The sequence below is a fragment of the Takifugu flavidus genome, chromosome 16 (assembly GCF_003711565.1).
Source record: "Takifugu flavidus isolate HTHZ2018 chromosome 16, ASM371156v2, whole genome shotgun sequence".
NCBI lineage: Eukaryota > Metazoa > Chordata > Actinopteri > Tetraodontiformes > Tetraodontidae > Takifugu > Takifugu flavidus.
In genome coordinates, this window is record NC_079535.1 from 3,599,880 (window position 1) to 3,626,886 (window position 27,007).

At 45.3% G+C, this 27,007-nt stretch overlaps 2 protein-coding genes and 1 long non-coding RNA gene across 10 annotated transcripts; 1 reads left to right on the forward strand and 2 right to left on the reverse strand.

The window, feature by feature from the left end:
* The first annotated feature begins 139 nt into the window (after positions 1–139).
* slc18b1 (solute carrier family 18 member B1) lies at positions 140–19,306 on the forward strand. 5 transcript variants are annotated; one of them, XM_057058642.1, is made up of 14 exons: positions 140–380; positions 510–649; positions 1,471–1,566; positions 1,649–1,722; positions 1,824–1,971; positions 2,110–2,266; positions 2,358–2,494; positions 2,573–2,674; positions 2,753–2,844; positions 2,986–3,081; positions 3,171–3,245; positions 3,337–3,430; positions 4,430–4,479; positions 18,729–19,306. In XM_057058642.1, the coding sequence occupies exons 1-14, from the start codon at positions 350–352 to the stop codon at positions 18,790–18,792; spliced, it is 1,356 nt and encodes a 451-aa protein (XP_056914622.1). In that variant the 5' UTR covers positions 140–349; the 3' UTR covers positions 18,793–19,306. The 5 variants fall into 5 exon arrangements, 3 of the variants coding, with proteins under 3 accessions (XP_056914622.1, XP_056914623.1, XP_056914621.1); XM_057058643.1 differs by lacking the exon at positions 4,430–4,479 and adding an exon at positions 17,617–17,666; XM_057058641.1 differs by lacking the exon at positions 18,729–19,306 and adding an exon at positions 4,600–5,176.
* On the reverse strand, positions 5,039–8,003 carry LOC130539941 (uncharacterized). Of its 2 annotated transcripts, XR_008954245.1 has the most exons (3): positions 7,373–8,003; positions 5,614–5,681; positions 5,039–5,533 (listed from the first exon to the last, which is right to left on the reverse strand). It is a non-coding gene; the product is annotated as an uncharacterized LOC130539941 (long non-coding RNA). The 2 variants fall into 2 exon arrangements; XR_008954244.1 differs by lacking the exon at positions 7,373–8,003 and having other exon boundaries at positions 5,614–6,243.
* Positions 19,169–26,711, reverse strand: ahi1 (Abelson helper integration site 1). Of its 3 annotated transcripts, XM_057058526.1 has the most exons (27): positions 26,677–26,708; positions 26,215–26,289; positions 25,992–26,113; positions 25,309–25,871; positions 25,132–25,217; positions 24,848–25,034; positions 24,576–24,768; positions 24,409–24,504; positions 24,135–24,320; positions 23,898–24,050; positions 23,653–23,785; positions 23,444–23,567; positions 23,011–23,240; positions 22,703–22,809; positions 22,376–22,494; positions 22,037–22,167; positions 21,832–21,972; positions 21,575–21,759; positions 21,427–21,472; positions 21,303–21,340; positions 20,811–20,928; positions 20,486–20,544; positions 20,306–20,371; positions 20,047–20,209; positions 19,894–19,964; positions 19,744–19,811; positions 19,169–19,663 (listed from the first exon to the last, which is right to left on the reverse strand). In XM_057058526.1, the coding sequence occupies exons 2-27, from the start codon at positions 26,222–26,224 to the stop codon at positions 19,510–19,512; spliced, it is 3,549 nt and encodes a 1,182-aa protein (XP_056914506.1). In that variant the 5' UTR covers positions 26,225–26,289; positions 26,677–26,708; the 3' UTR covers positions 19,169–19,509. The 3 variants fall into 3 exon arrangements, with proteins under 3 accessions (XP_056914506.1, XP_056914507.1, XP_056914505.1); XM_057058527.1 differs by having other exon boundaries at positions 24,848–25,031; positions 26,215–26,711; XM_057058525.1 differs by having other exon boundaries at positions 26,215–26,711.
* Between the last annotated feature and the right edge of the window lie 296 nt (positions 26,712–27,007).

Consider the following 27,007-nt stretch of genomic DNA (forward strand, 5'->3'; position numbering starts at 1 on the left):
AGGTAAATTATTTTATTCCTGCAAAATAATTTGAAATTTAAAAAGGAGAACAAATTAAATTTAGTTCTGCCGAGCTGTCTCCTAAAAATTAAGCCGAATTGTGTTACACCGCTTCCTGCTATTTATTTTGAAAATCACCGGAAGTTGGACTTTATGCGCTGACGCCAATGAGCATGGAGGTAGAAGCGTTCGCACCCAGGAATTACCAGGTAGTTCTCCGAGGTTGACAGCGGTGTAAGGTCGTCGGACGGTCAGCCAGGAGTGGTCTAATTCCTGAATTAATTGCGCGCTGCTAATATGTTTCCGTCTGGATTGATAGTCATCTCTTAAGAAACCGTGAAAACTGAAAATGGACCCTCACCCAGAGCTTCAGCCAACAGGTTGATGACTTACTAAACTTCAGATTCTACCGTTAGAGACACGTCTCGGTACTTTATGTCACGTTAAACTCGGACTTACAACCTCCCCCCAGAAACTCTCTTTTGTCACTTTTGTTTCCGTTTTTACAGAGAATGACGCACCAGGAGAGACTCCGGAGCCTCCGCAGAGGATGACGAAACGGCAGATTCTCACCCTAATATCGATCGCGTCCGTCAACTTCAGTTCGATGATCTGCTACTCGATATTGGGCCCGTTTTTCCCTAATGAGGTAGGCTCCAGAGGTGCGACTATAACCCGCCGAACTCACCTAATGGTTCAGGGGCTCGGATACCACGTGACCCACCACTTATAAATCTTTAATCACTGGCTCAACATGCTGGGAATTCCTTAGACTATGCTGGCACAAAAACACCTTTTTTTTGGAGAGACAATGGCGTTACTCTTGCTGTATCTCACATGCACCCCTGTCTGACCTTTTGACCTTGAGTTGACTTGAAGAGGGTCCCTCACCATATGATTCAAGCACTTTTGTTTCTTCTTCGCAATGGAGGGAGCCAGAGAACATGCACTACTGCAGATAGGCACAAACAGATGATGTAGTCATGTGGACACTCCATTGTGTGTGACGGGGGTACTCTTGACATCGCCGTTATCAGCCCCACTATCAGACTGTTTTCTTTGTGGCATCAATAATCACATGATAGCCACGAGGAAACCCACCCTCCAAGCCGCTGACATAACAAACTCATTGTGGATTGTTTATTAATTAGAAATCAAAGGTTCAGGCTCCGATCATTTAATACTTGATACTTTAGTATTTTCTGGGGGGCAGGTTTGTTGTGTCTGCCTGGAAGTTCTGTCTGGATTCAAGGAGGAAGTGAACTGTTCTGTGTAATGGATAAATGAGCTGTTTCACATCTGAAGCATAACTCGACTAATAGCTTCTTATTCGACAACGCGTTAGGCTTTGAGTTTTTTGGGGCCTTTTAAAAATGGAAGGAACCTAGAAGTAATCAGCAGCTTCTCCTGGAAGCATGAAACACACCTTTGGGGCCAAACACTACATCCCATTAACATACTTCTATACAGGCAGTGAAGAAAGGAGCGAGTCAGACCGTCATCGGCCTCATTTTCGGCTGCTACGCCATCTGCAACTTGCTTGGTGCGTTGATTCTGGGAAAATATGTAAGTATACGATTCTCAATGGGGTCGTTAGCTTTAGCGTTAATTGCAGGCTGATGTTGGTTCTGTCTGTTGCTGCTGTCAGATAGTCCAGATCGGCGCGAAGTTCATGCTGGTGATGGGCCTTTTTGTGTCGTCCGTCTGCACCATTCTGTTCGGGTAAGCCAAAAACCCTCTACGTCTGCTTCAGTTGGCACCGCGTCCCAACGCCTGGTCAATGCACAGATTGCTTATCGTGCTTGTTGGTCGACCGGCTGCAGATTGCTGAACCGGGTTCCAGCAGGGGCCGCCTTCATCAGCCTGTGCTTCATAGTGAGGTCTGTGGATGCTGTGGGTTTCGCTGCTGCTATGACCTCGTCTTTCGCCATGACAGCGAAAATATTCCCCAACAATGTGGCCACTGTTTTGGTGAGTCCAGACGAGCGTTGTGTGCTGGGAGGGTTGCTGGTCACGGGAGGGAGGGCTGCGTTATTGCTTTTTTGTTTGTCCCATTATTAGAACCTAAACACCAACTAATGAACTAATCTCCTCTTTCTCTCTCTTTAGGGTAGTTTAGAGATTTTCACAGGACTTGGTCTTATTATGGGGCCGCCAGTCGGAGGCTGGTTCTACCAGTCTTTTGGATACGAAGTCCCGTTTATGCTTCTGGGATGTTTCCTCTTGGTCATGGTTCCTTTCAATATATACGTCTTGCCGGTCGTCGGTAATGGCTGAATATTTCATCTCTGGCTTGTTTATATTCACGTGTTTTGGCCGCCTCTTTACCGTCAGCTGTTCTGCTCTGCCCCGAGCAGAAGCCGAACCCTCGAAGGATTCCTTCTTACGACTCCTCATGAAGACGAAAATAGTCCTGCTCTGTTACGTGATATTCACGCTCAGTGCAGGTTTGGGCTATTTGGACGCCACGTTGTCCCTGTTTGCTATCGATACGGTAAAATTCCGTCTTCTGAAGATCTCCTGACTGTTTTTGTTCCTCACGTGACCTTTGTCCCTCTTGGTCCTGGTGTAGTTCGGTCTCTCTCCTGGCTACGTGGGGCTCATCATGCTGGGTTTGTCCTTACCGTACTGTCTGGCCTCACCCCTGTTGGGCTACTTCACTGACAAATACCCGGTGAGCGTAGCAGCATATCTGGATCCTTCCTTCGTGTTGTTACCGCCGGCTGAACACTGTGTGTGTCGTGTCCTTCAGGTCACCAGGAGCTGGTTCATGGTGATAGGTGGAACCGCCACAGGGATTGGCTTCTGGTTTCTTGGTCCGGCACCTTTCTTTAACATTTCCAGGTGAATTTTACATGACTTGAATGTCTTTCAGTGGAAATGATTTACAAGCGTTGCCTGTTTTTAGAACCTCAAATCTTACTGGTTATAAAGACAAAAGGACTATATAAAAATACTCACGTACCTTTTATGTTTACCATGTAGTCATCTGTGGTTGCTGGTCCTCATGCTCGCTATAATTGGGTTTTCTCTGGGCATGACAGCAATCCCAACATTCCCCGAGATCATCACATGTGCATAGTGAGTGTTTTTACACCTTCTAGACTTTCCAGTCAAAAGGCGTAAAAGGCAAGGAGATGACCAACTTATTTTTTTTGCCTCCTTTGCAGTGACCTTGGATATGAGGAGGGATTAAGCACTCTTGGAATGGTGTCTGGACTCTTTGGGGCGTTTTGGTCCCTGGGGTAAACACTTACTAGCTTCAATAATAGTTTTAAAAAAAAGACACACACATTAAATGACAACAGGGTGTAGTGTATCTGTTTGTTCTTGAAGGATGTTTTATGGACCAATAGTGGGGGGGCTTATCACACAAAACCTGAACTTCCAGTGGGCAGCTGTAGTCCAAGGAAGCTTGGCCTTTTTAGGGGTGAGTAGGCTTCTCTCCGTTCCATTACGGATATTCCAGGTTGTAGCTGATAGTCACTGTGTCAAAAAGTATATGGTGAAAGGTAATGTAATTTATTCATTCATATGAGAAAGGCAGTGGTCAAAGTACCGTAATTTCCGGACTATAAGCCGCTACTTTTTTCCTACACTTTAAACACTGCGGCTTGTTCTACGGTGCGGCTTATTTATGTAATTTTTCTATCGGCCGCTAGGGGCGCTCGAGCAGAAAAGGTAAGAGAGACAGGTGGAATATATGTGTCGAGGAAGACGGAAGTTTAGTGTAACTTCGCGCTTTGCGTATGAATTAGCATAAACAGACCCTCATCATGGAAAATGCAAGAAGAAATTTTACCGTTATGTTTTTTTAACCAGCCCTGTTAGTGTTACTGTCGTATTGCTGCTGTGTTACTGCCGCGTCACAGGCACTGTTTGAAAAGAAAAGCAAAGGTAGTGTAGCGTGTTGGGGAGGGTCAGTGTGGGAATTTCCCAGCATGCTTTGTGGCAGTGTGTCTGTGGGTTCAGGTTTATGTTAACCCTGTTTTTGTTAATTGTAAATGTTATCTTTTGCAACTTTCAATGTTAGTGTTCTATTTATTGAGTTCTGGTTGTTGATGTATTTAATTACTGTTTTAATTACTGTTTGCACCTGCACACCATAAGCCAGGTTATGTGTGTGATTAAAGACCTCCCTTCGTTGACGTGTCTTTCGTTCAGTGTAAAGTGGAGCTTTCCGCAGTCCAACTGTTTAATAAGCTGGCGGAAGTCCGCGTCTGAGTTCTTCTGCGACCTATGTTTCAATGCGGCTTATAGACAGGTGCAATTTTCTTTCTAAAATTAGATTATGCGGCTTTTAATCAGGTGAGCTCTGTAGTCCAGAAATTATGGTACAAAAGTAATCAACAGTTGGATAGAGATAATATGAGGGTTTACACATGCTTTATATGAGACTGATAGAGAAAACCATCTGAACTCTCCTCAGGCCTTTTTCCTAGCTGTGTGTTACTTCTATCAACAGCCGCAGGAACGAAGGTAAATTTACTTACCGGTAATAAAATACGTACATTTGGATATTAATGGAAAATGTATATATGAATCCTGCAACACAGGGCTGGGCAAAACACTGATTTATGGTTTGTGTTTTTTTCCAAGTGATCGACGAGCTACGGGCGACAGGCAGCCAGACGAAACAGACGAAACCACGGCTCTCCTGTCAGCAGGCTGAAGGCTGCAGCAGCGTCAGTCCTCCCAGCTTCCATACGTCCAAAAACACTCCTTTTTTCCTGATTTTCTTTTCTTGTAAAGTTGCTTTATAAAACGTTGAGAGGATGTGGTGCCTAACAGCCTGAAAATCAAATCAGTGGTGATTTATTTTTATACGGTACATCACGTATTATTTACTCAGGATGAATTTAATCATAATCTGGTGACATTTACATGTATCACTAAAGTGAATGTAAATTAATGTGAAACAGAGGTGTATGACCTTGTAATGCAGATATTTGTGACTTTTTAGTGCAATTAATATTTGTATACATTTTGTCACATTTTCTTTATAGACTTTCTTACTAATGCAAAAGAAAACATTAAATGTGTTTAAAAGGAGTACTTTACTTATATAATATGTATGTCAAATTCTGCATTTACAAACAGGTTTGTTATACCAATGTTGACAAATAACTCGATATAAATAAAGCAATGAACAGTAATAAAGCAGTAATTCCAACAATGAGTCTAGCAGGTGCATGGATATAGCAAGTGTATTTAAATGTTTTAGTCCATAATAAAACATGATCCATAGAAATGAACAATTTTAGCAGATTGAAAGAGTTAATGTATTTAAAATAAATATGGACAGACTTTAAATATAAAAATAACTGCCAGCATTACATTATTGTATTTAGTATAAAAGGTGTAAGCCTTCTTGAATATTTAGGTATCGGGTTCAAAGGCGTTGTTGGTCTGGCCCATTGGCCTTCTGGGGAGGGGTCTGGGTGTGGATGTAGCTCTCCTCCTGGTCCTGGTTAGCTCTGCCTCTGGAGCTGGGGGGATGCTTGACTGTGTTACCTTCTTTCTCCTCCTTGCTCTGTGGGAAAACCACAGTTTGCAGTCTATTTTTCTTTAAATAGAATGAATTTACCCAACAGGGAAGAAACTGCTGCTAACCTGGCGTCGGTCGCCTCAGGATCGTTGTCAGACTTGAGGTCTGCGGAGAAACTTGCTGTAGCTGATACCTTAAAAAAGTACAGAAATAAAATGACAGGAGGAATGAGAGAAAGCATGTAATTATATCCCTTTAAAACAGGGGTGGGGAACCCCCGGCCTCCGGGCCATATACGGCCTACGAGACCATTTCTACCGGCCCGCAACGCAATAAGATTTTTATATTTTATATGTGCACTTATACAGTGGGACCGTTCGCTAAACTCCGCGAGCTGCGAGTAGCAGCGGTAGCGTATTTTTGCCTTTCGTATCCTGAAATTTCTTTCGAGAGGAAATAGTTTCCCGTTTTCTGAGATAAAACAGACGGTTATGTTATGTCCGAGTCAAGGTCAGGGTCGGTGAACACAGCATGTGAGGTACGTAGTGGGCTGGACTGATTGACACGGACGAATAATGCCTAGCGAAACACGCTAAACTCTATGAGTTGAAAGGACAGATGAGTTTGGATAAAATTAAGCTCTTCGTCGAAGTTTGGAGGCTCAACAAGCAGCTTTCACACGACCATGTACCGACAGAGAGAATATTACGCGTGGAAGTTTTGTGGTGAGTGAATTAATAGCCACGAAGCTGAAACCTCACGACGAAGGATTGTTCGTGAACGAGCCTCGTAGCCGCCGCTGAGGCGCTCGCGCCGGACAAAGTAAAATTGTTTCAAAGCCTTGAATTTTTTTTCGTGAATAACTATTGAACTAAGACATATATTGTTATGATTCCAGTGGCTAACGGTATGTTTTTATGGTCAAGGAATCTAAATATGTAGTCAAAGTATACTGTATGTGGGACTAATATTTATGGTGGAAATCACAATATGCCAGGAATTGTTTTGCTTGGCGGAGGTCTGCGCTCTCCGAGTGCTTTCTAGTTGTTATTATTATTGTCTTTTTCTTTCTTTTCATTTCTTTTCTTGATTATCTTGTTGTATTGCAGTTTTTGTGAGTAGAGGCCTCAAACAGGCCCTTACGGGTCTCTTGCCTCAACTCTGCACCTCTTTTTTTTTTTTATTGTTTTGTATGATCATGAAAACATATTTTACTTGTTTGTCATTTTATTCTATTTTTTTGGTGATTTTATATGCATGTGTGCTAAATAAATAATTCAAACTCAAATGCAGCAATCATGAGACTTAGTAACACAGTGGTTATAGACTTTTTTTTGTCTTTTTTTTGCATCCCTAGGTATGTGTTCATAATAGTATGGCCCTCGGAGGACTTTATAAAAATTGAAATGGCCCTCGATATGAAAAAGGTTCCCCACCCCTGTTCTAGAGCTTTAGTTACGGAGCAGTATTGTTGGGAATAAAAGTGCAGCACATTTACCCAAACATGTAACACGCGCCCCCTTTCTCAGCCAGCAGCATGTCTAAGGCCATTCTATTTTGCATCGCTACCATAGAGGCTGCTGACAGTTGCTCAGCAAGTCCCTCCACCGTATCCCAAGTCAGGTTTGCTAATCTTTGAACATTATAGTGCACAGAAATCGAATTTAAAAGAGGTAGGGGCCCCCATCGTGTATTTTTAAATGTGATCGATGCGGGGCACTTGGGTGGTGCGTCTCGTTTGGCTCGTGGATGACCCCCCCCTTTCCATCAATGATCTGTTCTTCCGAGTTAGCATTCCACACCTATGCACAGCTACACATATCGTTATAGATGCAACGATTGTAACAGCCCAAAGCAAAGCAGACATGCATATTATCAATAAACCATTCGACGGTCGTCTCCACTTCGTCGTTCGTCCCGCTGAACGTCGTCCCGATTTCGGTTCTGGGTCCAGATGTTCCTCCACCTCCTCATCTTCCAGCAGGGGTTCCAGCACCATCGCATCCATCGTTGTCGTTGCAGGGAGAGGTTACTACCACTTCATCTGTTGCGCATTGGCGGCTTCTGACGTCGCAGACCCATAACTGCTCCCTTTCACGTCTGCGGTTTTCGGTACCTTGGCACACTGCGAGAGGTGGAACCAAGTGTCGCCCCTTCCTTCAAACTGGATCGCTGTGTCAGAGCGCGCTGTCACTCGATGTGGGCCCGTCCACCTCAGTTCCTGCCACTTCCTCTTAAGGACCTTCAATAGCAGGTACTCCTCCCCTGTGAGGTCTGGTCTCTCTTGTGGTTCTGGCGGGATCTGGAGAGAAAAGCTTGAACACATGTAGTTAAGTATTTTAAACATTACCTTGGGATGTACCACCGCTCCTTCGGTCATAGGGTGTCCTGGTCTTGGGAAGGGCCTTCCATGGTGGAGTACAAACGGTGTAAACCCAGTGGCCCTATTTACAGTGTGTCTAATTGTCATGAGGGCCAACAGAAGGGCTTCCACCCAGTTTAGTCCCGTTTCCTTCATGATTTTAGCCAATTTGGTCTTGATGTTAGAGTTCATTCGTTCCACCTTCCCTTGTGATTGAGGGTGGTAAACCGTGCCAAATTTGTGTTTGATTCCCATTGCAGTCTCTACTTCTCTCAGGTGTTTGTTCTTAAAATGAGATCCATTGTTGGACCGGATTGTTCTAGGGAACCCATGTGTTGGTATGAAATGGTTCACCAATGCTTTCTTTACTGCTGCCGCATCCTCCTTAGCGGTAGGATAAGCCTCGGGCCATCCAGAGCAGGTGTCTACTATGACCAATAAGTAGTGCTTGCCCATTGCCCGGTCTCCCATATCAGTAAAATCCATAATAATTTCTGCTCCTGGGGCTCTTACCGGGAAGGCCCCCTGTTCATTCCTAAAAGTGGATTTTGGATTGAATTGGTTGCAAATGTCACACTTCATTCTAATTTGTTCAATCATTTTGTGCAGATCTGGATGCCACATATTTACACAAAGTCTTTTAATGGCGTCCACCCACACATGCGATGGACCATGGGCTTCGTCACACATTTGGGCCAGGAATTTGGTCAGGACCACCAATTGTCCTTTGGGGCCTTTCCACAGGGGACATTGACCTTTCTACTCTGTCCCTATTTCTTCTACTGTGGCCCCGTGCTCTTCCCATTGTTGTTCTGCCCATTCTGCTTGCGCTTGCACGTACCCCCACTCTTCGAGTGTACGGGGTTTTAAGTCCTCCATTTGTTCATTGTCCACTGTCTTCACTATGTACACCCCCAGCAGATTCAGTCCTGCTGCCTCTTTTGCCGCTTTATCTGCGACCACATTTCCCTTGTAGTGAATGGTCCCGTCACTCTTGTGTGCCGCCACTTTAATTACTGCCAATTCAGAGGGGATCCACAAATTTTCATCTATTTGCTTGACAATTTCCTCGTGTTTAGGTGGGACCCCTGTTACTGTTTGCCACCCGTTTCTTTTCCATGAACCCAGATCTCTATGTACAACAAAATAACCAAAAGCAGAATCAGTATAAATATTTGCAGGTTTGCCTGGCGCCACTGCCAGTGCCTTTTGTAATGCCACCAACTCCGCTTTCTGTGCTGATGCTGGCTCAAATTTCCTTGAGACCACCTTGTTAAAGCTCTCGCCTTCTCTCATCACCACTGCAAATCCTGCTCGCAATTCCTCGTCTGTTTTGTGACAGCTTCCATCAATGTACAAGTCTATGGCACCTTCGATCGGAGATGCTTTTGTGTCCAGTCTTGCTTTCGCCACTTGGTATGTCTCCTGGATGCAGTCATGTTGTTCCTCACTGTCTGACATGCAATTTGCCATATTTATTTTAGTTTTGAAACGTTATGTGTGGTTGTATTAGGGTGTCTACAGCTATCTTTTCTCTTCCAGGGGTGATGTTGAACGCTGAGGATGTTTTTATAGGATATTGTGGGATAAATACTGGGTTTGTCATGTCAATTTGAAAGGTGACTGGGGCTGTCTGAATGAGACCCACATCTGCCTGATGATTGACCCAGATGTGGGGGGGCAGCTCCGTAAGGGCAGCCTCTGCCTCTCGGTCATTAGAGTCCTCAGCCCCGTGGTGTCGTTGGAGTTGTCGGTGCTGGAGGACCACAGCTATCTCGCAGCTAACTTTGATTAATTCAAATTTAGAATGGGTAGGAGAGGTCCCCAACCCCCAGTTCCAGCGACACCCAATCTTTAATTGTGTTGGCTTCAGCAACCATAGGTCCCAAGGCCTTAGCCTGCGCCCCCATTGCTACGGCTAGTGTAATGTGTGGCGCTGAATCGGGGCCCATCCTGTAATGTTGGAGTTGTTCTGGTGTAAGGTGCACTGGTGCGGCCACACCTTGCGGTCTCAGGACGATGCCAGATACAGACACCACCCAATGTTGCCCATCCAAAGTAGAATTGAACCATTCATGATATATCAGGTCGTTATCTTCTATCTGGAGGTGGCGAGTAGGCCCAAAACTCCCTGATGAGAGGGCCCCACACGCGGAACGCGGCCATGAGCGGGTTGTCGTCAGGTCCTGTAAGAAGTCCCCAATAAATGTCAGCAGTGAGGAGGTCCCGGGGTTTTCTGTGCCCACCCACAGAAGAGTCTGAGTGTGTGCAGCCTTGTCGTAGCAGTGGAAGGATTCGCCGTTGTGGAAGGTGATAAGGGTACCACCTTGGGCAATGTCAATGTTGCAGCCTAAAAGTGTGAAAATGTCTCGCCCCATAAGGTTAACAGGACAGCCTCGAAATGAAATAGGAGCACAATCTTTCAACCAATGTGGTTGAAAGATTGTGCTCCTATTTCAACATCCAACGGGGCAGTTCACTGCATGTACAGGCGCTGGCCTTCCACTCCCCTTACTGGCACCTGTTCTGATGACAATGGTGGGTCAGTTCCATGCTGCAGTGCAGACCATGTCGCACCCGTATCCACGAGAAACAGTTTTTCAACACCATCCACCATCAGAGGAAGGAGGGGCTCGGCCAAGTTCCCTCCAGTACCAGCTTGGCCCCTCTACGAATACATTCCTTGTCCTTGATGCGGGCCCGGCCTGGGCTCGCCCCCCTGTGAGTCTCTTGGACTCCCTCTCACGGGACCCCTCTGAACCCTGCACTCCCTCGCACAGTGGCCGGCCGTATTTGTTTCGGGGTGGTGCCTGCCGCATCACCTCCTGGAGGGCCGCCAGTAGTGAGGACTGAGTTACAGGCTTCTCACTTCCTGGGTTCTTTTTGCCTGTTTTTTAGCCTGTTCTAGCTGAATCTGCATTAAGGTGTTAGCTGATGCTTATTGTGATTGCACTTGCTGCTGTGTCATTTCCCAGTGTTTCTGTAGCAGGGTGATCAGACACTGTGACCACTGGGGCCATGGTGCGGCAGCCACTAAAGGATTATCCAAAAAAATTTATTTTACTGGTTGTGGAACATTATTCAATAGTTTGTCTTTGAGCATCACCATTGCAGGGGTACTATCAACTGGGGCCTCACCCATCATCTGTAACCATTTCTGGTGGGCCTCGTGTAGCCAAGACTCTGGAGTCATGGAACCATCATTCCTCCAGGGATGGGCAAAACCTCCGATGGCAGCCGTGCTAATTGGGAAGTATACTCTCATAGTGTCACAGAAAGCGCCGGTGTGGTCTGCGAATAGTGTAGTGTCCGGTGCTCTGTTGCCCCCTCGCACTGTGGTGCCCGCCGTCTGCTCCACTATGGCAAGCTGCTCTAATCTAACGCATGCAGCTACAATCATGTGGACATCCCCCAGTGCTAAGGGCACGCCCTTTGTCAGTGCCTTGAAGGCTGCTATCCACGGCGCTGCTCCATTGGGAAGCGGAGGCAGCTCCATCCGCAAATCATTTAGTTTCCATGGTCTATACTGCGGGGCTCCCCCTCCTGGAGCAGCCACCAGGGGGTACTGTCCTCCCACAGCTTCTTCCTGGTTACAGGTCCACCTCCCTGGGGAGGAGGGGCTGGAGCTTCTGATTGACTCGTGGCCCCGCCCTGTGGGGATTTCCACAAAAGTGTGGGGGCCGCCTGCCGTGGGGGCGGCTCCCAGTTGAGCGTCAGCCCGTCACATGCCTTCACTCCGCCTCCAGTGCCTTCTTCCTCATCCTCACTCTCATCCTCCGCGCCGATCCGCCTGTCGATCTCCTGCTCCATTCTTCCCTCACTTGTTAACAAGCCCCCGAGGTACTTGAACTCCTCCACTTGGGGCAGGATCTCCTCCTTGACCCGGAGAAGGCACTCCACCTTTTTCTGGTTGAGAACCATGGCCTTGGATTTGGAGGTGCTGATTTTCATCCCAGCCGCTTCACACACGGCGGCGAACCGATCCAGTGATCATTGGAGGTGACACCGATCATACAGGGAGCAGACGGCCCGTATCAGGGGGCCCGACACCCCATACTCTTGGAGGGCCCCCCACAGGACCCCCTGAGGGACACGGTCAAATGCCTTCTCCAAGTCCACAAAACACATGTGAACTGGTTGGGCAAACTCCCATGCACCCTCGAAGACTCTGCTGAGGGTGTAGAGCTGGTCCACCGTTCCATGTCCAGGACGAAAACCACATTGCTCCTCCTGAATCCGAGGTTTGACTATCCGGCGGACCCTCCTCTCCAGTACCCCTGAACAGACCTTACCAGGGAGGCTGAGGAGTGTGATCCCCCTATAGTTGGAACACACCCTCCGGTCCCCCTTCTTAAAAAGAGAGACTACCACCCCAGTCTGCCAATCCAGCGGCATCGCCCCCGATGTCCACACGATGTTGCAGAGTCGAGTCAACCATGACATCCCTACAACATCCAGAGCCTTAAGGAACTCCGGGCGGATCTCATCCACCCCCAGGGCCTTGCCACCGAGGAGCCCCGGCGATAAGAGAGTCCGTCCCCAGGTCCCCAGGCCCTGCTTCCTCACTGGAAGGCACGTTGGTAGGATTGAGGAGGTCCTCGAAGTATTCCTTCCACTGATCCACAACATCCCGAGTTGAGGTCAGCAGCACACCATCGCCACTACACACAGTGTTGACAGTGCACTGCTTCCCCTTCCTCAGACGCCAGATGGTGGTCCAGAACCTTTTTGAAGCCGTCCGGAAGTCGTTCTCCATGGCCTCACCGAACTCTTCCCATGCCCGGGTCTTTGCCTTGGCAACCGCCGTAGCTGCACTCCGCTTGGCCTGCTGGTACCTACAGTATCTGCTGCCTCAGGAGTCCCACAGGCCAGTAAGGCCCGATACGACTTCTTCTTCAGCCTGACGGCATCCCTCACCGCTAGTGTCCACCAGCGGTTTCGGGCATTGCCGCCACAACATGCACCAACCACCTTGCGGCCACAGCACCAGTCAGCCGCCTCAACAATGGAGGCACGGAACATGGTCCACTCGGACTCAATGTCCCCCACCTTCCCGGGACATGGTCAAAGCTCTCCCGGAGATGTGAGTTGAAACTCCTTCTGATGGGAGACTCTGCCAGGCATTCCCAGCAGACCCTCACAATACGTTTGGGTCGGCCGGGTCTGTCCGGCATCCTTCCCCACCATCGAGCCAACTCACCACCAGGTGGTGATCAGTTGACAGCTCCACCCCTCTCTTCACCCGAGTGTCCAGAACATGTGGCTGCAAATCCAATGACACGACCACAAACTCCATGGGCAGAGGTCCGGCCACCAGGCGCTCGCCAACGTCATAAGGGGGTCTTGGGCTACGCTTTGTCTGGTCCCTCACCTAGGACTTGTTTGCCATGGATGGCCCTACCAGGGGCATAAAGCCCCAGACAACGGAGCTCCTAGGATCATTGGGACACGCAAACCCCTCCACCACGATAAGGTGGTAGCCCAAGAGGGGTAATTCAAAATTTATTCTTTTAAAAAATCAGTTAATGTGGAACATTAATTTCACAGTTCAAAAGAGTTCATGGAATGCAGCTTTTAAGGATGTGTATTAGTAATACTGCTTAATGAATATTTGTTTACCTGTTTTTGTCTTTGGTTTTTCTGTGAAACAGCAAAATATTTATGGCCATAGATTAAAGGGCACATATGCTGGCCAAAACCCATTAAAATAAATTGTTTAAATGGTTTTGTTTCATTCTGAGTTTTGTGACGGCTCTGTCATGCCTCACTGTTGTCGGGGCTGGCTGGAGGGGCAATTCCCTGGCTGACCTGCAGGGGGAGTGCCAAGCGTTTCCAGTCGACCCAGCATGTTCACCTGCTCACCTGTGGCCAATCTGCTGGGATTGGCTGCCTGACAGGTTCAGGTATAAAGACCTGTCTGGAGAGCATCTGAGGAGAAGTCTCTTGTCCTATCTGGTGTGCTGCAGTGGAGTTCGTCAGCTGAGCCCTGAGCTTGTCATGTTCCGTAGCCTGACGGCCACAGGAGTTTGGAGTTTTCCCTCTTTGTGACTACTTGGACTTTTCCTTTTTATATTCCACTTGGTTCTTTAATAAACATTATTTTGGGTTGGAAATCGTCCTCTTTGGTCTCCCCATTTTATGTCATGGCTACCTTGAGCCAAGTATTCGTGGCAGTTTGGCTCTTTTACTCAGTGCCTCATTCATTTATTTTCTAGTTGAAAAGTAATAAAAGTAAGCACATTAAATTATTTGCGATAAGTTTACTGATCCGAGGGAAAAACGACTCTCAAATAAGGTGAATTATTTTGGTCCTGGAAAACTACTTGAAAGGAGAACAAATTAAATTGAGTTCTCTTTAGAGCGGTCTCCTAAAGTTTAGCCGAATTGTGTTACACCGCGTCGTGCTATTTATTTTGAAAATCACTGGAATTTGGACTTTATGCGCTGACGCCAATGAGCATGGAGGTAGAAGCGTTCGCACCCAGGAATTACCAGGTAGTTCTCCGAGGTTGACAGCGGTGTAAGGTCGTCGGACGGTCAGCCAGGAGTGGTCTAATTCCTGAATTAATTGCGCGCTGCTAATATGTTTCCGTCTGGATTGATAGTCATCTCTTAAGAAACCGTGAAAACTGAAAATGGACCCTCACCCAGAGCTTCAGCCAACAGGTTGATGACTTACTAAACTTCAGATTCTACCGTTAGAGACACGTCTCGGTACTTTATGTCACGTTAAACTCGGACTCGGACCTCCCCCCAGAAACTCTCGGTCACTTTTGTTTCCGTTTTTGATCGCAGAGAATGACGCACCAGGAGAGACTCCGGAGCCTCCGCAGAGGATGACGAAACGGCAGATTCTCACCCTAATATCGATCGCGTCCGTCAACTTCAGTTCGATGATCTGCTACTCGATATTGGGCCCGTTTTTCCCTAATGAGGTAGGCTCCAGAGGTGCGAGTATAACCCGCCGAACTCACCTAATAGTTCGCGGGCTCGGATACCACGTGACCAGTTCTTTAATCACTCGCTCAACATGCTGGAAATTCCTTAGACTATGCTGGCACAAAAACACCTTTTTTTGGAGAGACAATGGCGTTACTCTTGTTGTATCTCACATGCACCCCTGTCCGACCTTTTGACCTTGAGTTGACTTGAAGAGGGTCCCTCACCATATGATTCAAGCACTTTTGTTTCTTCTTCGCAATGGAGGGAGCCAGAGAACATGCACTACTGCAGATAGGCACAAACAGATGATGTAGTCATGTGGACACTCCATTACTCTTGACATCGCCGTTATCACCCCCACTATCAGACTGTTTTCTTTGTGGGATCAATAATCACATGATAGCCACGAGGAAACCCACCCTCCAAACCGCTGAATAAAAAACTCAGTGTGTATTGTTTATTAATTAGAAATCAAAGGTTGAGGCTCCGATCATCAATACTTGATAGTTTAATGTTTTTTGGGGGGCAGGTTTGTTGCATCTGCCTGAAAGGAACCTAGAAGTAATCAGCAGCTTCTCCTGGAAGCATGAAACACACCTTTGGGGCCAAACACTACATCCCATTAACATACTTCTATACAGGCCGTGAAGAAAGGAGTGAGTCAGACCGTCATCGGCCTCATTTTCGGCTGCTACGCGATCTGCTACTTGATTAGTGCACCAATTCTGGGAAATTATGTAAGTATACGATTCTCAATGGGGTCGTTAGCTTTAGCGTTAATTGCAGGCTGATGTTGGTTCTGTCTGTTGCTGCTGTCAGATAGTCCAGATCGGCACGAAGTTCATGCTGGTGATGGGCCTTTTTGTGTCGTCCGTCTGCACCATTCTGTTCGGGTAAGCCAAAAACCCTCTACGTCTGCTTCAGTTGGCACCGCGTCCCAACGCCTGGTCAATGCACAGATTGCTTATCGTGGCTTGTTGGTCGACCGGCTGCAGATTGCTGAACCGGGTTCCAGCGGGGGCCACCTTCATCAGCCTGTGCTTCATAGTGAGGTCTGTGGATGCTGTGGGTTTTGCTGCTGCTATGACCTCGTCTTTCACCATAGTGGTGAAAATATTCCCCAACAATGTGGCCACTGTTATGGTGAGTCCAGACGAGCATTGTGTGCTGGGAGGGTTGCTGGTCACGGGAGGGAGGGCTGCGTTATTGCTTTTTTGTTTGTCCCATTATTAGAACCTAAACACCAACTAATGAACTAATCTCCTCTTTCTCTCTCTTTAGGGTAGTTTAGAGATTTTCGCAGGACTTGGTCTTATTATGGGGCCGCCAGTCGGAGGCTGGTTCTACCAGTCTTTTGGATACGAAGTCCCGTTTATGCTTCTGGGATGTTTCCTCTTGGTCATGGTTCCTTTCAATATATACGTCTTGCCGGTCATCGGTAATGGCTGAATATTTCATCTCTGGCTTGTTTATATTCACGTGTTTTGGCCGCCTCTTTACCGTCAGCTCTCCATGGCTCTACCCCGAGCAGAAGCCGAACCCTCGAAGGATTCCTTCTTAAAACTCCTCATGAAGACGAAAATAGTTCTGCTCTGTTACGTGACATTCACGCTCAGTGCAGGTTTGGGCTTTTTGGACGCCACGTTGTCCCTGTTTGCTATCGATACGGTAAAATTCCGTCTTCTGAAGATCTCCTGACTGTTTTTGTTCCTCACGTGACCTTTGCCCCTCTTGGTCCTGGTGTAGTTCGGTCTCTCTCCTGGCTACGTGGGGCTCATCATGGTGGGTTTGTCCTTACCGTACTGTCTGGCCTCACCCCTGTTGGGCTACTTCGCTGACAAATACCCGGTGAGCGTAGCAGCATATCTGGATCCTTCCTTCGTGTTGTTACCGCCGGCTGAACACTGTGTGTGTCGTGTCCTTCAGGTCACCAGGAGCTGGTTCATGGTGATAGGTGGAACCGCCACAGGGATTGGCTTCTGGTTTCTTGGTCCGGCACCTTTCTTTAACATTTCCAGGTGAATTTTACATGACTTGAATGTCTTTCAGTGTAAACGATTTACAAGCGTTGCCTGTTTTTAGAACCTCAAATCTTACTGAATATAAAGACAAAAGGACTATATAAAAATACTCACGTACCTTTTATGTTTACCATGTAGTCATCTGTGGTTGCTGGTCCTCATGCTCGCTATAATTGGGTTTTCTCTGGGCATGACAGCAATGCCAACATTCCCCGAGATCATCACATGTGCATAGTGAGTGTTTTTACACCTTCTAGACTTTCCAGTCAAAAGGCATAAAAGGCAAGGAGATGACCAACTTATTTTTTTTGCCTCCTTTGCAGTGACCTTGGATATGAGGAGGGATTAAGCACTCTTGGAATGGTGTCTGGACTCTTTGGGGCGTTTTGGTCCCTGGGGTAAACACTTACTAGCTTCAATAATAGTTATAAAAAACACACACACACACATTAAATTGACATTCAGGGTGTATCTGTTTGTTCTTGAAGGATGTTTTATGGACCAACAGTGGGGGGGCTTATCACACAAAACCTGAACTTCCAGTGGGCAGCTGTAGTCCAAGGAAGCTTGGCTTTTTAGGGGTGAGTAGGCTTCTCTCCGTTCCATTACGGATATTCCAGGTTGTAGTTGATAGTCACTGTGTCTAAAAGTATATGGTGAAAGGTAATGTAGTTATTTATTCACACATATGATAGAGGCAGTGGTCAAAGTACTGAAGTATCACTAGTTGGATAGAGATAATATGAGGGTTTACACATGCTTTATATGAGACTGATAGAGAAAACCATCTGAACTCTCCTCAGGCCTTTTTCCTTGCCGTGTGTTACTTCTTTCAACAGCCGCAGGAACGAAGGTAAACTTACTTACCGTAATTTCTGGACTACAGAGCGCACCTGATTATAAGCTGCATAATCTAATTTTAGAAAGAAAATCAATTTTGCACCGGATTTTAAGCCACAGGTATCCCACGTAGTAATATGAAAAATTAGATCGAAAACATTCAGTACGGTAGATGTTTTTATTACCGTAAGAGACGAGTCACTGAGGAGTGACAGACAGGTAAGAAACAACAGCCACTCTTTTCACTTGTATGTTCATACAGAGACCTTAAATCCAATTTTTATCATGTCAGGATTTTTTAACTTTTAATTTAATCCGCTTAGCAACATAAACAAATATATTCTACCGGTAAATGCTTTTTTTCTAACGGTGTCTGTAATGCAGCTACCTTGAAATATACGTTTGTATCAGCTACACACAAATTACGTTGTTTATGCTTTTTTACTCAAACAATGAACAATCTAAAACTCCCCGATGGCCCACCTCTAAAATCTTCTATTTTCATCGTGGTGGCGATTGCTTTTGCCTTCCGTCTGATTTGTACAGCGGAAACACCGCGGCCGCCTGTTCTCTGTGTGTTCACCCAGTCTTCCTGAACGTTTTCAAGCTCGGGCCACCTGCTACGTTTACGTCTAGAAGCTTTTGTCGTCTTTTTGCTTTGGATCAGTTCTTCAGGCGGGCGTCTCCACCTTCTCGCCATTGATTACCGTAATGTACGCCAAGATTACGCGTGGCAGCTTGATTTCCTTCTTCAACCGCCAGAGTGATCGCTTTTAACTTAAATGTCGCATCATATGCTTTTCTTCTAGTATTTTCCTTGTTGATGAGGGTTAGTAAAAATGACTGATTCACAATAGTTGTGATAGTGCGCCATGAAAAAAAACATAAATAAGCCGCACCGTAGAATAAGCCGCAGTGTTTAAAGTGTAGGAAAAAAGTAGTGGTTTATAGTCCTGAAATTACGGTAATAAATACTAACCCAAATACATTTGGATATTAGTGGAAAATGTATATATGAATCCTGCAACACAGGGCTGGGCAAAACACTGATTTATGGTTTGTGTTTTTTTCCAAGTGATCGGCGAGCTACGGGCGACAGGCAGCCAGACGAAACCACGGCTCTCCTGTCAGCAGGCTGAAGGCTGCAGCAGCGTCAGTCCTCCCAGCTTCCATATGTCCAAAAACACACTCCTTTTTTCCTGCGTGTGGATTTGTTTGATTTTCTTTTCTTGTAAAGTTGTTTTATAAAACGTTGAGAGGATGTGCTGCCTAACAGCCTGAAAAGCAAACCAGTGGTGATTTATTTTTATACGGTACATCACGTTTTATTATTTACTCAGGATGAATTTAATCATAATCTGGTGACATTTACATGTATCACTAGTGAATGTAAATTAATGTGAAACAGAGGTGTATGACCTTGTAATGCAGATATTTGTGACTTTTTAGTGCAATTAATATTTGTATACATTTTGTCACATTTTCTTTCTTACTAATGCAAAAGAAAACATTAAATGTGTTTAAAAGGAGTACTTTACTTACATAATATGTATGTCAAATTCTGCATTTACAAACAGGTTTGTTATACCAATGTTGACAAATAACTCGATATAAATAAAGCAATGAACAGTAATAAAGCAGTAATTCCAACAATGAGTCTAGCAGGTGCATGGATATGGCAACTGTATTTAAATGTTTTAGTCCATAATAAAATATGATTCATAGAAATGAACAATTTTAGCAGATTGAAGAAGTTAATGTATTTAAAATAAATATGGACAGACTTTAAATATAAAAATAACTGCCAGCATTACATTATTGTATTTAGTATAAAAGGTGTAAGCCTTCTTGAATATTTAGGTATCGGGTTCAAAGGCGTTGTTGGTCTGGCCCGTTGGCCTTCTGGGGAGGGGTCTGGGTGTGGATGTAGCTCTCCTCCTGGTCCTGGTTAGCTCTGCCTCTGGAGCTGGGGGGATGCTTGACTGTGTTACCTTCTTTCTCCTCCTTGCTCTGTGGGAAAACCACAGTTTGCAGTCTATTTTTCTTTAAATAGAATGAATTTACCCAACAGGGAAGAAACTGCTGCTAACCTGGCGTCGGTCGCCTCAGGATCGTTGTCAGACTTGAGGTCTGCGGAGAAACTTGCTGTAGCTGATACCTTAAAAAAGTACAGAAATAAAATGACAGGAGGAATGAGAGAAAGCATGTAATTATATCCCTTTAAAACATTAAAACCTTACTCTTGTAGGTGTCTGATTAGGCAAGGCTGCATGTGTGTCTACAGACTCATTTTTCTCCTCACTGAAATCTCCTATAATATGACAAAGAATCAAATATTTTAAATTGGTAAATTTTGTATGTGGGTGTTTTAGAGGAATATATAACCCGCTTACTCTGATCAGCTACATAAGAGGCAAGAAAATATCCCTGCAGCCCGTTAGTCAGGCGGCCGAACCACCAGCTCTCATTGTCTTTGTACAAGACTCGGATGACGTCACCACGGCGTACGGTGAGCTCATCAGAACGGTTAGCGTTGTAGTCGTAGAGTGCAACGACCTGGAGTAGAGGACCAATGAGGGGGGTAGGCATAAGCATGTGAGCGTCAGGAATATGCAGTATCAGACATGGTTCACTGCCAGAGCAAAGACTCACCAGTGGCTGAGCAGAGGCAGCATCTGTCTCCAGACGGACGCCTGAGGAAAGGTGCTCAGAAAGGCTCTGACAGGACAAGATAAGTACCCCCCCCCCAAGTGGTTAGATGCATCTGTGAGGCTTTTAATTCTGTTGTGGTGTGACTGCAAGATAGTGGCAGGAGACTGTCTTCGCACTCACCGACTGTAATCTGAGGGACGAAGTCCGTTTAATGTGCTGGCTGACTTGAGTGAATCCACCTGAAATGACAAAAAAGCCTCAACATTGCAGCTTTAACAGGGCTGAACCCAGCGAGATGACTTACGAACACACGTGAAAACCACAAGTGGTCCGTCTCTGTCTTTGTGCACGGTGTACATGTTTAGAGACGTTCTGGTCACGTCTGTTCTACACTGCAGAACGATAATCTACGAAAATATTCAACCCTGATTCATCCCAGCACCACAGGGGAATCTATTCATTGGATAAATGCATAACAGAGGGATTAACTGTACAAGCCACTCACCACTCTGAGTGATCAGAGTTGCCGGGGGGATAAGCTGCTCCGCCAGGGAGCCGGACCACTGCAGCTTGGAGTGTGGTGACATGAATGATGGCGGAGGTAAAGAGGAACCGAATCCCATCTGAGGAGATGAATACTCCATTTTAAATCCTCGACCACTTTGGTGTAGACCTCCCAATGAAATGATTAAAAACTTTGCAGATGAAAGTCCTTGATAGTGTCCAGCGGGACAATCTGGTAATAAAACTCACACAAAATAACTTTCTATTTTACAAAGAGGCATTTTCTTGCCAATCGAAATATATATTGATTATTTTATTTAATACTCCCCGAATTCACAAAGCCACAGATTTATTTTTGTCAGGGATTCATTCACCAGTTCTTACGTAAGTTAAAAGTAGTACAAGTCGCAAAGAGGACCCAATAAAAAGGGTGAGGACAGAAGTACCAACACCCATATTTTCAAATGTATACAAAGGTGTGTTCAAAGCTCACCCTTCCAGATTCTGAGGTCAAAGTCCTCCCAAGTGTGTCTGCACAACACCAGCAGCAGGAGATAGATTATTCCATATTATGCTGGTAGCTCAATCCATATTTTTAACATACGAATGCTCCCTACCTTGTTCATGAGGATATCCAGAAAATGAAGCTCTCCGATGCGCATCCTAAAATCAGTGACAAAGGAGCAAATGCAGAGTGTAAATTATATAACAGCAGGTATAACAGGTTATACAACAGAACAGCGCTGCCACAGGATGGATATTTACAAGCACAGAATCCAGCTGCTCCTTAACAGACTTCGTTTTCAAAGCCAGCCTTGTTGTTTGGGCAAACTGATCCAGGGCTGAAGCAGCAGACGTTTCCTGTAACGCTCTGGTGGTCCTGGAGTCTCCAGAGGCTGATTTGGTTGTAGCTGATGCTCCTTTTATACCACGAATCTCCAGCTGGGACACTGTGGTAGAGCAGGACTGATGAAAGACCCAGGCTTTACATGGCTGAAATAAGACGGTGATATTGAACACACCTTTGTGGTCATACAGGTATGTGTGGATAGGCTGGTGATGGCCAAAGGCACAGAAGGCAACCATGTTCTCATGAGGGTGGAACGCCACACCATGGAGAGCAGTAGGATAACAGAGCTCAGAGTAGACCGCGACTGCATCACCTGCACAAAGAGAGGTGTTAATTCACAAGAGAAAATACTCTCAAACCTCTGTCTTCACCCTCACCTGTGTCTGTATTCCACACGTACGCCAGCCCGTCTTCACTGCCAGAGAAAATAAACTTTCCACACGGCGTGAAAGTGCTGCAGATCCTCTCTCTGTAGTTGGTGGCTCCAATGTATTTCTTCATAGCCAGGCTGATGGAGTAGATATGTAAGTGAAACAGTCCTGGCATCAACCATTTTCAGGCTAATTCATTCCAAGAACCATCATCTTACCACCTTACTTAGACTGAGAAATGGCTGCCTCATCAAACACATACAATGGTAATGCTAAATTCCATTGGGAGGTAAGCTAAGAGTGTGCAAGTAAAATAAATGTGTTTTTAAAGAAAGTGAAACTCACAATCTCAAATCCATCATCCTCAAGACACTGTCTTTGGCATGGATGAGCAGGTAGCGCCCATTCGGATGGAGTTGCAGCGTGTTGATGGGGACGCCACTGAGGTCCTTCTCATTAATTTTCTGGACAGGAAAGACATTTAGAATTAATTACATTTCATCCATGCAGATTTACACCAACTCACAACATCCCTCTCGACAAGCAGAAACCAGTTTAGAACCCAGTACCGATCAACACCTACTTGAGAAGGGCGGGTGTTGCAGTTTTCACTGCATCGTCTTATCAGAACATAATCAAATGAATTTAAAATCAGATTGTTAGATCTCGTACCGTGTCTATGCACCACTGGTGACATGGGTCCAGCTGCTGGTCCTGGCTCACAGATGTTTTCCACACAATGATGAGGCCTGTGTTGTCTGCAGAGAACATTTGTCTTCCTAATGAAAAATCAAAACAACAAAAGCTTTAAAAGTTTGTTTGGACATGTTCCAAGTTCCACATAAAATCACAGCACTGCATCTTGTTTTACTAAAGTATAAATGCATCTCTGGAACACACTTGATTCCAGTCTGAGATGTATAACACAGAAAGCTTTAACCACCAAGGAACCTTCTCTTATTTACTGATTAACTCAATACCTTCGGCGTCAAAACAGAGGGTGTTGATGAAACTGGAGTGGCCCTCAAACTCTTCCAGCAACTGCCCATTTACTTCATCAACATCAAGCCTCCACACACGGACCACGGTGTCATAGCCACCGGTAAGTACCAGGTTCTGGGCTGTTGGGTGATACTGGGAGCAGTACACAAATGAAGGATGGGGGAGAACCTTCTGGGCTGCCTCAAGAAGCCTCTCCACATTCCACTCTCTGGAAAATGAGAAAAAGAATGGAAACACTGTTTTGCAGGGAAGAAATGGTATCTGTTCTCCAAAAGCATCAGGGGCAAAAACGTGATGCGTCACTGACGAACTACGTCGCCCCCTAGCGGTGACAGTAAAAACCTCATTCACCAACAGGAGACACCACACACAACCTGACTCTAACACTGAATGCAGCAAAGAGGACCTTACTTGACAGTTCCATCAGATGAGGCAGACAAAAGGCTGTGATCATCACTGGACCAGCAGAGATCATAGACCACTTTAAGATGGCCGCTGAAGGCAGTTAAAACCCTGCCAGATGGAATCTCATACACTGAAACAATGATGAGTGAATTATGAATGAATTATGTAGACCTCAGGAGTCCCACAGCAGGGTTTGGTGATGAGGCATCACTTACCTACGACGGGGAAAGAATCTCTGTCAGCGCAGGCAGCAGCAAGCATTGTCCCAGCATGAGAGAAGAGCACTGTGAGGCAGCCCAGCTGGCCACCGCGGAACGTCAGCATGGGTTTGTTAGGAATCCGACAGACCTTCGACAGAAAGGCCCCGTTAAGGCTAGTGGTTGTAACGAAGGCTCCTCCAACGTAAATCTAGCTGTGTCCATCCTGCAGAATCAAATCAAAAACTGCACGTTCTTCTTACCTGTCCAGGCAGCCTACTCCATTTTAAGGCAGCTGGCTGGTTGTCTATTGAATGTGTCAAGCTCCTCTTAGTGATTTCATGTTGCAGTTCACTGTAGGAGGTGCTTCCTCTCTCCTCCTGCAGCGCCATCATGGACCGAATACTGGGGTCCACCTGCAGAGTCAAATCATTTCCATTTTAACATATAACTGAAGCTTACAGTTGATTCATTCTAAAGTGATAAAGTGGCTAATTTACATGCTCAGGAAGCTTGATGCCTTTCACTGTAACATAAAGGGTTGATGGGTATTTGTTCCTGGGGTACATCCTCCACCACTCAAACGCCTCGATTGTTTTAGGTTGCCTCTTTGCCCGAGGTGGAGGACAATACAGCTGGAGGCGAAGTTTACTATCAATATTCAGCACACCATTTGTACCAACAATCTGGTGGATACGGGGGGAAATATGGACAGATTAATAAAGCTATTTGAAGGAACCAGCTTTTCCTTTCTGTACGGCCACACCACAATACCTTAAGGAACGCCCACGCAATCTTTCTGAATCCTCGCTCGTGCTTGTCAACATCAACGTTGGCTCTTGCCTCCTCCATAGAGATGAAGTCCAGGATCTTTTTAAAACATTTAAGGCAGTTATTAACAGCATCGCTGATGAAAAACTATCCAATTTTGGTTTTCTTACCTCAAAAAAGAGCAAAACTTTGGGCCTATCATCACGTTGTTCAACAAAATAACCAAAGCGTTCATTGAAGATGATCTGCTCCTGCCACTCGGGGACGACAGATTTGTTTTTCTTGAAATCAAATGGTTGACTCATTATGGGAAGAATGTGATCCACGTTCTCATGCTCGTAAAATGAGGAGACTTGCCGATGGCTATCGAGAGACAAAGAAAAACAGAGAAACTTCATTTTCAGGTCAGAAGGACACAGGCTGAATAAGCGTAAAGTCTCACCAGTCCTCTTTCTTCACGTAGTATCCCGTGCTTTCGTCAACAACGTGGATCTTCACCATCGGGTGTGACATCAGGAGGTCGTTCTTCAGCCTATCCGTTCGGTGGACAAACACCCCCAGCACGAGGCTGTCGTCAAACTCTGGTTTCGATGGTTCTTCGTGCTCAGTACTGCTTGTTTCATTTTCTACTGAAAATGTGAAATTCAAATTAATTTAATTAAATATCAATCATATGCAAATATTAGCATAATATGTGCAAATATTTCATAGATTTCATGGCCTCACGGTGTTTTTTCTTCTTTTTCTTCTTTCCTTTTGGTTCATTTTCATTGTCAGCATCGGCACTGTGCTCAGCATCTTCTACTCGTTCTCTATTGGACCAAAATATATTAAAACTTACTTTGTAATGCTCAAAGAATGCAGATTTGTACGGTTTATATCGCAGTACTGGAAAACACACACCCATCGTCCGACTGTGAAGTTTTGAGCTTCTTCTTCTTCTTCTTCCCAACATCGTTATTTAAAGTCATAGTCTGAGAGACAGTACTCTCTTCATCAGTCTTGATTTTGGACTTCTGCAAAGTCTTCGCATCTTCTTCTGCAATCTGCTGCAGGTATTCATACTGCAGCCTGTCTTCAGAACCCAACACTTGACTCTCTTCTTTGGCCTCTGCAGGTTTCTTGTTTTTCCCCTTCTTACTTTTTTGTTTTTCTCCCTTTCCACGATCAACAGTGGTTTTCTCCACAGCAGAATCGGAATTGACAACCTCCACGTCTTCCTGGGCACGGCTTGAGTTCTTGGATGGAGGGAGCGGGGGAAGATCCCTTTTTATGGTTCTCTTGGGTTTTGAAGTCTGGAGGTCCTCTTGGTTGTTGAGGTTAATTTTTTCCACTGTTTCCTTCTCTCTTTGTTTATTCTTGGAGTAGCGAGGGCTGCCCTGTTCAGGGTGATACGTGTTCTGCAGGATGGCCTCATCATCTTCTGTGTCCTTCTCAAGGTTAAGACTCTTTGTTAAATTCTGCAGCTAAAAGGAAGGAAAGGGGGAAAGGAAAGCACCCAAGTGTTTACAAATGTGGTTCAAAGGTACAAGTCATGTCAAGTCGATGTGACATTTCCAAATGCTGAAGACACTAAACACACTTACGACAATAGTCTCCTGAGTTTCTGCGCTTTTCTTCTTAACCTTCTTTTTCTTCTGTGCATCACTGTATTTGTTGAACACTTCATTGAATCTTTCCTGGGATTTTACCCGGTGTTCACTATTACCTGTATAAAGATTAAACTACTGATGAACTGATGATGTTTTGGCTGCAGTGAAATCGCCAACAATTCAGAAGCAAATTCTAAAAAACAAAAGGCTAACTTACCTGCTGGCATTCTTATGTGTGTATCTCATTCTGCGTGCAAAAAACAACAGTACTCCTGGGAGGATATTTTTCATGCTAAAAATAAAAAACGGGTTTTTACCATGGTTTTGCGTGTCATACTTAACTCGTACGAGATAAATCGTAAATCGTTCCGCTCATTTCGAACACTTCTAGTTAAAAGGGGTTATAATCCACTAACCGGCGATTTAATGAATCAATATTCTGTTACGAATAAGAGATCCTGCACCACTACGTTAGCTTAGTCGATAGCTTGCTAATCGCAACCGTTAGCAGGGTCAAACGCGCACATTAGCCTTGCTAAAACTTGATATTGTTTAATAAAGAAACTAGTTTAAATCCATCAGTTCACTCAAATTTGTTCAAAACTTTCACATAAGTTCGCGACTAATAATATTTGTTATTATATGTCAGCAACTAGCAGTGATTGTGCCATGCCCCAACCTCGTCAACAACGCTCCTGTTTCCAAGCCAACCACGGAATGGGTGGAACGTGAAGGCGGGGCCTGGCCGCCATGTTAGTGACGTTGCACAAAAAAACAAAGAAAATGACCAATGAAATGTCACGTAACGAAATACCTAACAGTGACTGAATAGAATCCAACATTTGATTGGCCCGTTACATGTTAAGCAATCCTTTAAAATGCCTTTTAATTTTTGAACCTGATTGAATAACGTTGATCCATGGAATAAATTATGAAATTATCATTGTATACCAGTTTAATGTAATTAAAACAAGGCACTGTAAACCTTTTAAAATATTCCATAGTGATTA

Bases quoted from the DNA above. Each gene is read 5' to 3' on its own strand.
- slc18b1 (XM_057058641.1), top strand. From the start codon at position 350: ATGGACCCTCACCCAGAGCTTCAGCCAACAG. The intron at 1,567-1,648 runs GTAAGTATACGA...TGCTGCTGTCAG, and splicing joins CGTTGATTCTGGGAAAATAT to ATAGTCCAGATCGGCGCGAA. The intron at 2,267-2,357 runs GTAATGGCTGAA...TGCCCCGAGCAG, and splicing joins ATACGTCTTGCCGGTCGTCG to AAGCCGAACCCTCGAAGGAT.
- ahi1 (XM_057058525.1), bottom strand. The intron at 21,760-21,831 runs GTGTGTTCAATA...GCTCTACCACAG, and splicing joins ATACCTGTATGACCACAAAG to TGTCCCAGCTGGAGATTCGT. The intron at 21,341-21,426 runs GTAGGGAGCATT...GGTGTTGTGCAG, and splicing joins TGGATATCCTCATGAACAAG to ACACACTTGGGAGGACTTTG.